Source organism: Propithecus coquereli, unplaced genomic scaffold (genome assembly GCF_000956105.1).
Source record: "Propithecus coquereli isolate 6110/MARCELLA unplaced genomic scaffold, Pcoq_1.0 Scaffold10, whole genome shotgun sequence".
Lineage (NCBI taxonomy): Eukaryota > Metazoa > Chordata > Mammalia > Primates > Indriidae > Propithecus > Propithecus coquereli.
In genome coordinates, this window is record NW_012133858.1 from 18,464,993 (window position 1) to 18,475,389 (window position 10,397).

Here is a 10,397-nt window from a genome sequence, read left to right on the forward strand (position 1 = left end):
ACAATGTTGATTCTGCCGACCCATGAGCATGGTATGGTTTTCCACCTGTTTACGTCCTCGGCTATTTCCTTCCTCAATGTTTCATAGTTCTCCCTGTAGAAGTCTTTTACCTCCTTAGTTAAATATATTCCTAGATACTTTATTTTCTTTGTTGCTATTGTGAAGGGACTATTATTGTTAAAATTTTTAATTATTATGGGTACATAATAGTTGTATATATTTGTGGAGTACATGTGATGTTTTGATATAGGCATACAATGTATAATAATCAAATCAGGGTAACTGGGATATCTATCACCTCAAGCATTTATCATTTCTTTGTGCAGGGAACATTCCAATTCCACTCTTAGTTGTTTTAAAATATACAATAACTTATTGTTGACTGTAGTCACCCTTTTGGGCTATCAAATATTGGATCTTACTGATTCTATCTAACTGTATGTTTGTACTCATTAACCATTCTCACTTTATTGCCCCCTCCCCGTTACGCATGCCTGCCATCATCCTACTCTCTATCTCCATGAGATCAATTGTTTTAATTTTTAGCTCTTACATGTAAGTGAGAATGTACAAAATTTGTCTTTCTCTGTTTGGTTTATTTCACTTAATGTTCTTCAGTTCCATCCATGTTGTTGCAAATGACAGGATTTCATTCTTTTTTGTGGCTGAGTAATATTCCATGGTATCTATGAACCACAATATTTAATTGTATATATGTACCACATTTTCTTTATCCATTCATCCCTTGGTGGGCACTTAGGTTGATTCCAAATCTTGGCTATTGTGAATATTGCTGCAATAACCGTGGGAGTGCAGATACCTTTTTGATATATTGTTTTCCTTTGTTTTGGATATATACTTAGCAGTGGGATTGCTGGGTCGTATGGCAGTTATATTTTTAGTTTTTTAAGGAACCTCCATACTGTTCTCCATAGTGTGGTACTAATTTACATTCCCACCAACAGCGTATGAGGGTTCCCCTTTCTCCACTTCCTCGCCAGTGTGCGTTATTGCCTGTCTTTTGGATAAAAGCCATTTCAACTGGGGTGAGATGATATCTCTTTGTAGTTTTGATTTGCCTTTCTCTGATATTTAATGATAGGAAGCATTTTTTCATATACCCCTTGGCCATTGGTCATTTCTATGTCTCTTTTGAGAAATATCTATTCAGATCTTTTGCCCATTTTTAAACCATATTATTTGATTTTTTTTCCCCTATTGAGTTGTTGGAGCTCCTTATATATTCTAGTTATTAATCCCTTGTCAGATGGGTAGTTTGAAAATATTGTCTCCCACTCTGTGGGTTGTCTCTTTGCTTTGTTCTTTCCTTTCTCCTATAGATGCTTTTTAGCTTGATGTGATCCCATTTGTCCATTTTTGCTTTAGTCGCCTGTGCTTTTGGGTGTTACTCAAGAAACTTTTGCCCAGACCAATGTCCTAGAGTATTTCTCCAATGCTTTTTTCTAGTAGCTTCATAGTTTCAGGTCTCAGATTTAAGTCTTTAATCCATTTTGAGTTGATTTTTATATGTGGCAAGAGCTAAGGATCCAGTTTCATTCTTCTGCATATGGATATCCAGTTTTCCCAGCACCATTTATTGAAGAGGCTGTCCTTTCCCCACTGTATGTTCTTGGCACCTTTGTCAAAAATGGGATCACCATAGATGTGTGGATTTATTTCTCAATTCTCTATTCTATTCCATTGGGCAGTATGTCTGTTTTTATGTCAGTACCATACCGTTTTAGTTACTACAGTTCTGTATTATGATTTGAAGTTAGGTAATGTGATTCCTTCAGTTTTGTTCTTTTTGCTCAGGACAGCTTTGGCTACGTTGGGGCTTTGGTGGTTTCATATAAATTTTAGGATTATTTTTTCTATTTCTGTAAAGAATGTCATTGGTATGTTGATAGGATAGGGATTGCATTGAATTGTTAGATTGCTTTAGGTAGTATGGAGATTTTAATAATGCTGATTCTTCTAATGCATGAGCATGGAATATCTTTCCTTTTTGGTGTCCTCTTCAATTTCTTTTACCAATGTTTTATAGTTTTCATTATAGAGATCTCTTGCTTCTTTGATAAAGTTTATTCTTAGATATTTCATTTTATTTGTAGCTATTATAAATGGAATTACTTTCTTGGTTTCTTTTCCAGATTGTTTGTTCTTGGCATATAGAAATACTACTAGTTTTTGTAAGTTGATTTTGTGTCCTCCAACTTTACCAAATTTGTTTATCAGTTCTAGCAGTTTTTTGGTGGAGTCTTGCCCCAGCTGCACTGCTTGCGGTTGGGTTGGCTGCCACAGCTAGTGTCTTACTGGGTAATGTGCACCCCAAGTCCACTGTGTCAAGCACACTACAGCCTAGGACTTGTCCAAGGACTGTCGTCTTTGTGGCTTGACTGCCTTTCAAATTTATTCTGGGCCCCAGGCCATTTTCCTTAATTGGTGGTGGAGCTAGCCAGAACTCAGGTTCCTACTGCTGGATTCCCCTCTGGCTGGGGCAGTCTAAATGTTCCCTCTGTGGGCGCTGACAGAATTCTGCCCTGTGTTGTGTCCTCTTGTGACAGGGCAGCACTAAATTCCAATGTGAAGTCCCATAATCACTTCACTTTCCCTCCCCCAAGCACACAGATTCTCTCTCCTCCCAGCACTGGTGTTGGGTGCTGCTAGGGGATGGGGAAGGGATGGCGTAGGCAGTGTAAGGCTGTCTTTCCTACCCTCTTCAGTGTCTCTTTCCTTGATATAATGTTAAAAACCAGATACTGTGATTGCTTACCTCATTTTAGGTTCTTATGAAGGTGCTTTCTTGTATGGATAGTTGTTCAATTTGGTGTTCCTGCAGCGGGATGATCACTGGAGTGTTCTATTCAGCCATCTTGCTCTGTCTCCCTTCCTCTATCATTTTTCCTTTAAGCAGTTTCGCACCGCTTTCCCCAGATTCTCCTCCTTTACCATCCCTTGGCACTTATTAATCTCCTACTTCTGGCAAATTTTCCCCTCTTGGGCTTTATGATTTTGGGCTCCCTTGTTGCTGAATCACTCTGCTAAGCCTCTCCGCTTATTAAACGAAGACGTATCCAGAGGATTTGCTCTCAGCTCTCTTTTTCTTTGGTAGACTTACTCAATCTTGGCTTTAGCTATCTCTTCTGTGGATGACGTCCTCATATACTGAAATGTGGCAAAATCTATTACACCTTGCCTTTATCTGCTAAATTATTTATGATTAGGTTTGGCTGTCAGTGACAGAAAACTCAAAATAATAGTGAATTCAACAATAAAAGTTGATTTCTCTTACAGCAGTGTCCTACAATGGTATGGCTGCTCCACAATCATCAGAGACCTCAATTCTGTCTTTTGCTCTGCCATCTTCAATACGTGGTTTCTACCTCTTGGCCCAAGATGGCTGCTCAATCTAGCCATCACATCTGCATACCTGCCAGGAGTAGGGAGGAAAGATAAGGAGAAAAGCATGCTCAATCCTTTAAGGACTCTTTCCAAAGCCACATATACCAAATATACTTCCATCCCATTGGCCATAACTTAGTGCCTCTGCAGGCCTTACTGCCAAGTAGGTTGGAAAATTTAGTCCTTATTTTGGGCAATCAAAAATCCAGCTAAAAACCAGATGTTTTAATACTTAGAAGAAGGTAGAGAGGAATGACCATTTGAAGTAACTAGCAGCCCCTGCCATTTCTCCTAGATAATTTCTCCTTTAGTTTTCTTATATGACAAATTGAAAGTAGCTTCGTCCCCCTCTGACCTTTATACAATTCCAGTTTTACACAAACATTATAGAAGCATCACTTTCTTTGACCTTTATTACAGCACTCATCTTAGTGTGCCTTCCATGATAAATTGTCTTTATAGATAACTTCTCTCACTGTGTGTAGAAGATGTATAATGATATTTTTAAATTGGTTAGTGCTGATTCTAAGTGGTCAAAGTTAAAGCACAGTGCAAGAAAATAATTTTTTTTAAAAAAGTGGATTCGTTTAATTAGTTCAGTGCTTAATTCACATAATACATGCATAGATGGATATATCATGTATTGCAAAAATTAGCGAAAGCTTTAATGATAAGTATCAGCAGTTTTTATCCATTACGTGTGTGTTTAATTTTTCATTGTTAGGAAAGGAAAAAACTCTGAGATAGTAGGAATTTCATTCTGACTAATTTGCTTCATGTCATTTTTTTTCTTCTTTTAGTGTGGCTGTAGTCCACGGAATAAAAGAGGGACTACAAAAAGCTATAAAAGACCATACAGTAAAAGCCATTGTGATTTGTGGAGCCGATGGCAAATTCTGTGCAGGTAACTAGAGTCTAACTCTTTCCCACTATCTCTGGAATCCAGCCACAGACTAAGATCAATATTGCGTTAGCTATCCCTGTGGCTAATAACTTAGTGTGGGCAATGGATATGGGAGAATTGAGTGGAAATGAGAAACATTGTGGGAAGAGAGACAGGAATCACAAGAGAGACTTGGCGAAGACTTTGGCCTTAGTCTCTTTTATATTGCATTGGGCCTTTGGAGGAAATTTAGTTCCAGGCTTGATGGCTGTTATACTTGCTGGTATACACCTGCTCATACATCCATGCTCTGCATGTGTCTCCACCCTATATGAACTTGGGTAAGTCTCTTTAATCTCCTAAACCTCAGTTCCTCCATCTATTAAGTAGAAATAATAATAACTATCTTAAAGGGTTTTTGTGAGATTAAATGAGGTATCTGATAGCTCCTGGTGTAGTGCCTGCACACTAAAGATGTTCAATGAACATTGTTTTTAATTCATGTAGAGTCTTAATATGGAATTGATTTTCTTCTGATAGTCACTAATCTTAGTGACCATGGCACTACTTTATTGGATTATTATGTGAAGAAGCAAAAATATTGACAAAATATGGCAAAAGTATTCTGAAATGGTGATTTATTCAGTGGTATTTATGGCACCTTTTCTTCCTTTCCTAAATGAATACATTATACTCTTTGACAAAAGTCATGTGCATATGAGCGCCTATTCGATCTTACGATAGCCAGAGGAATTTCATATGTGGAATTTCATAACTGTAGCCTGGAAAGACAAAGATGTTGGAATCATGGACATAAATAAATATAAAAATGTTAATCATTATAATAATTACCATTCATCTTGCCTGTTATGTGCCAGTATTATGTAGGTTATTTATTAATTAATAATAATGAAAATAGTACTTTTACCGAGGGTTTTTAATCCTCAATAAATCCTCCAGGCTCCATTTACAGATGAGAAAATTGAACCTGACAGAGATTAAAATAATGCGCCAAATATTAATCAGCTATTAAATGGCTTATTCACTGTTTGAAAACCTAAGGTTGGGTATCTGAAATGGTGGCTTTGAGGCATGGAAAGAAGGATCAGAATCATGGAGAACTTGATATTTCTTTATAAGGAAAGAAGTTATAGAGAGAATAATTAGAGTTTAGAGGCAGAAAAAAATAATTCTTCTAGAAAAGCATTAGGGATTATCAAACTTGACTTAATGTACTTATATAGAATAATGTACCTCCAAATTGGAAAATAAACATTCTTTTGAAATACATCTAGAACATTGGCAAAAATTGACCAGATGCTGGATCATAAAAGCTTATCTAAATAAATTTCATTTAGAGTATATTCTCTGACAACAATGCAATTAAGCTAGAAATCAATAACAAAATTATAACTAGAAATTATCATGTGTTTGGGAATTAAATTCATTTCTTAATAACCTCTGAGTCAGAACAGAAATCATAATGGAATTTAGAAAAAATTTGAACTGAATGACAATGAAAATATAACATAAAACTTGAGGGATGCAGCTAAAGTAAAACTTATCAGGAAATTTATATAGGGCTGGGCATGGTGGCTCATGCCTGTAATCCTAGCAGTCTGGGAGGCCCAGGTGGGAGGATCGCTTGAGATCAGGAGTTTGAGACCAGCCTCAGCAAGCGTGACACACTCCCCCCCAACCCAGTCTCTACTAAAAATAGAAAGAAATTAGCCAGACAACTAAAAATAGAAAAATTAGTCAGGCGTGGTGGCATGCACCTGTATTCTCAGCTACTTGGGAGGCTGAGGCAGGAATATCCCTTGAGTCCAGGAGTTCAAGACCGGCCCCTGGGCAACATAGTGAGACCCTGTCTCCAAAAAAAACACAAATTCTTAGTAAACTAGGTTGAGAAAGGAAGTTTCTTAAGCAGGCAAAAGATAAGTATTTTGCATAACCTACAACGAACGTCAAACAAAATGATAAATTGAAAGCTTTCCTTTTGAGAAAGGAGCAAAACAAGGCTGACTGCTTTCACCTTTTCTATTTGACATTGTGTTCAAGGTCCCAGCCAGCGCAGTAAGGCTAGCAAAAGAAATAGTAATAAAAGGTATAAAGATTGGAAAGGAAGAAATGAAATTTCATTATTCAGAAGATAGGATAATATTTGTAGAAAAATCAATATATCGGAAAATTGTTAGAATTAATATAATTTGGCATTTTTGCTGGATATAAAGCCAATATCCAGAAACTAATTGGATTTCTATATGCTGGAAATAATTAAAGAGTGAAATTACTATATTCTTGTCTATGCCTTGCTTTATGTAAACTTGGGATAATAATACTACTAACCTTACACTCTAAGTAGAAGAATATAATGTAGCTTTTAAGAATGTGGGACTTGTAGTCAAATTGCCTAAGTTCAAATCCCTATTCTATCAGTTACTAGTCATATGTCTGAATTAGTCACTTCACATCTCAAAGCCTTAACTTCCTTACCTGGAAGATGGGATTGTTATGATGGTTATACTACTTAACCTAGGTGTTATGAAAATTAAATGAGACAATATATGAAACTACATAACATAGTGCCTGATGTATTTATTTATCCAATAAATGTTAATTTCTATTATTACCTGAAAAACCATCTCAATCAAAAGTTACAAGTATGGTAGGCCTGAGACTCAGATTGAAATTGATCTTGTTTCTCTAGAATCAAAAGAAATGTAAAAAACAATAAAACAAAACACTGAACTAGAGAGCGAAATATGATGGGTTGGTGAGAAAAAAATATAACCCCCAGATTGGTGCTAGATGAGGATCAGGTGCAAAAGAAAAAAAATGAATAGGCTAAATATGAAATAATTAAATTTTTTTAACCTGTACCAAACTTAAGGTTTTATTTATTTTTTATTTTTTTTGAGACAGAGTCTCACTTTGTTGCCCAGGTTAGAGTGAGTGCCATGGTGTCATCTTCGCTCGTAGTAACCTCAAACTCCTGGCCTGGGCTCAAGCGATCCTCCTGCCTTAGCCTCCCATGTAGCTGGGCCTACAGGTGTGCGCCACCATGACTGGCTAGTTTTTTCTATTTTTTTAGTTGCCCAGCTAATTTCTGTCTGTTTTTAGTAGAGACGGGGGTCTCACTCTTGCTTCGGCTGATCTCCAACTCCTGACCTCAAGCAATCCTCCCGCCTCGGCCTCCCTGAGTGCTAGGATTACAGGCATGAGCCACCATGGCCAGCCAAAACTTAAGGTTTTAAAAGAATAGATAATGCTATAGAAAAAAATTCACTGCATAATGTTATGTAAAAATAGGGAAATACTTTTAAATTTTACAGTATTCTTTAAATACTAAATATATATATTAAACTTTCGTTTAATTCTCACATTAGTCACTTAAGATAGTTATTGAGACTAAAAGGTTAAATACCTTACTCAAGGTCACAAAGCCATTTACATATATGCATGGGGAAAAAAACTAAGAGTTCACCAAAATAAATTGTTATCTCTGGTGATCTTTCAGGTGATCTTTATGTTCTTTATAATTTTCAAATTTTCCATAATATGTTATTTTTATAATTAGGAAAAGCAATAAATGTTACTTTTAATTGAAGATAAAAAACTACCATCTATATAGTTATTTTTATAAAACTACAATATAATTCTAAGCTGATTGATTAACATATAACTCACAAATATGTATGCATGTGACCCTGATACTTTATATTGTAATGACTCTTTCCCTTAACAGAGATACGGGGCTAAATTGCCGTGCACAGCATTGATGAGAGTATCACACAAAGAATGAGAGGAGACTCAATCTCACAACAGTGGTCATTGGAGGAGACTCTGTTTCCCTTTTCTGAGATTTTTAACTTTCTTAAAGATAAGAGTTGCCAGTTATCATATGGAAAGACAGTTTTTAGAAGATTACAGGATTATTGGTAAAGATTTGAGGATTTTTCTCTCATATCGTCCTACCTTTTCCAAGCAACTCTTCCTTTATTGTGTCTCCAGCCAAAGGATAAAGTTTAAGGGCCCGAAACATCTGAGACTTCTTAAGAGTCATCAGGTATCTCACTGTCATGTAACAAAGTCCAAGTATTTCTCCTTGTCTTTGTGTCTTTAGGTGCTGATATCCATGGCTTCAGCGCTCCTAGAACCTCTGGCATCCACCTGCCACATGTCCTGGATGATATACAGAGAAACAACAAGCCCGTAGTGGCGGCTATCCAAGGCGTGGCTTTAGGAGGGGGACTAGAGCTGGCTCTGAGCTGTCACTACAGGATTGCCCACGCAGAGGTAACAGCTGAGGCTCCATGTGGGGTTGGTGTGTGAGGCTTTTCCTTAGGGCAAGCTCTAAACTAGTCATAGCATCAGAGGTGATAATCTTAAATGGTTAGCTCATTGGTTAACAACCCCGGGATGTCTCTAGCACTTGTGTGCAGCTGTTACGTACCAGTACAGTGGTGCTGATTGTTAAAATGTCGGAATACTGTACTTCCATTCTGGTTGGTAAGTAGCTGCTACTCTCAGCCCTCTGTCTCTTTGCTTCCCTTAACCTTAGCCCTAGGACCTCCCTATGATCCATAGACTAAAGGGGACCTCCTGAGTTGATAGAGGGCCCCCAGGCCTGTGGTCCAATACTGTGGCTCCTATCAGGTTTCACTGATGCTATACTCACGACATATGAGGTGTTAAATATTTTGACTGTCACCCCTGAGTATGCATTTAAATACTCATTTGCTATCTCAAAGATGTCACTTTTGTGCCCCCTTATAATTATCAGTACCTAAAATGACAAATTTCTACTGGAAACAGCACAGAACTAGTAAATGTATTTCTTTCCCTCCCTCTCTCCCTCCCTCCCTCCCTCCCTCCCTTCCTCCCTCCCTCCCTCCCTCCCTTCCTCCCTTCCTCCCTCCCTCCCTCCTGTCTCTTTCTGTCTCTCTCTTTCTTTCCTTTTTTTTTTTTTTTTTTTTTTTTTTTACAAAAGAGTTAGAGAAACTTTATTTTCTGTCCTTTTAAGTTTGGAGCATTGGCATTGCTGCAGGGAGACACAGCCTATATTATTTGCCACGCCGTGTATATTTTGTACGTCATATTTGTTAACAAAGCATTTGAAAGCAATTACACAATTTAAATAAATCCATCATTTCCACATAAACTTCCAAGGTTGGTTTCGTTGGTATGTGGGATTCTACTTTGATGGGGTGGCAGTTGTTGTACATGAGCCTGTGACCCTCAGGCGACTCATCACCATGGAAGGAGCCAATTCATCACACAGGGTTTCATCTGCCTTTCACTGGGATATTTAATTTCCATCGTGAAGACCTTCCTCCGTTACACAGGCTCTGCCCTGGCAATCAACCTAGCATCCACGTGGAATGCCACCCACCCTGGGCAGTGCTCTGGGATAGAAGGGCTCACAAGGAGATGTTAATTATTTACAGTGGCAGATTAATGAGAAAAGGTCACTGGGGCCACCGTCCACTGGAGTTAATTAAATACATTTATTTCTGAAAATGGGTTCAGTTTGAGCTATTAGGCATGTAGAATGAGGTCTGTGATACCAGTATATATCACAATATGTATAATGATAGCATTTTTGTAAGTAATAAATTTTTCTAATGATAAAAATAATATTTATCATTGTACTGGACTAGAAAATACAGGAAAGTATAAAGTAAACTAAAATTGCCATAAACTCATAGTTCAGAAATAACCACTAATGACATTCCATTCATTCTAGTATATTTCCTTCTGGTCTTTTTCCTATGTTCCTATATAATTTTTTTCTTACAGTTTCTTTATCTTTTAAAATTTTTTTTTTTTTTAAGAGACAAGGTCTCATCGTGTTGCCTAGGCTGGAGGGTAGTGGTGTGATCATAGTGCACTGGAGCCTTGAACTCCTGGGCTCAAGCAATCCTCCCATCTCAGCCTTCTGTATAGCTAGGAGTACAAGCATACACCACCACACCTGGCTAAACTTTTTTGTTTTTATAGAGATGGGGGTCTCTCATTGTTGCCCAGGCTGGTCTTGCACTGCTGGCCTCAAGTGATCCTCCTGCCTCAGCCTCCCAAAGTGTTGGGATTACAGGCGTGAGCCACC

The 10,397-nt window shown here is 37.6% G+C and overlaps 1 protein-coding gene across 1 annotated transcript in view; it reads left to right on the plus strand.

Moving 5' to 3' along the window:
• The window catches only part of EHHADH (enoyl-CoA, hydratase/3-hydroxyacyl CoA dehydrogenase), a 74,131-nt gene that overhangs the window by 5,192 nt on the left and 58,542 nt on the right, over positions 1–10,397 (plus strand). Inside the window, exons 2-3 of the mRNA XM_012641890.1 lie at positions 4,206–4,309; positions 8,415–8,587. Coding sequence (XP_012497344.1) covers positions 4,206–4,309; positions 8,415–8,587 — 277 coding nt within the window. The remainder of the gene's footprint in view (positions 1–4,205; positions 4,310–8,414; positions 8,588–10,397) is intronic.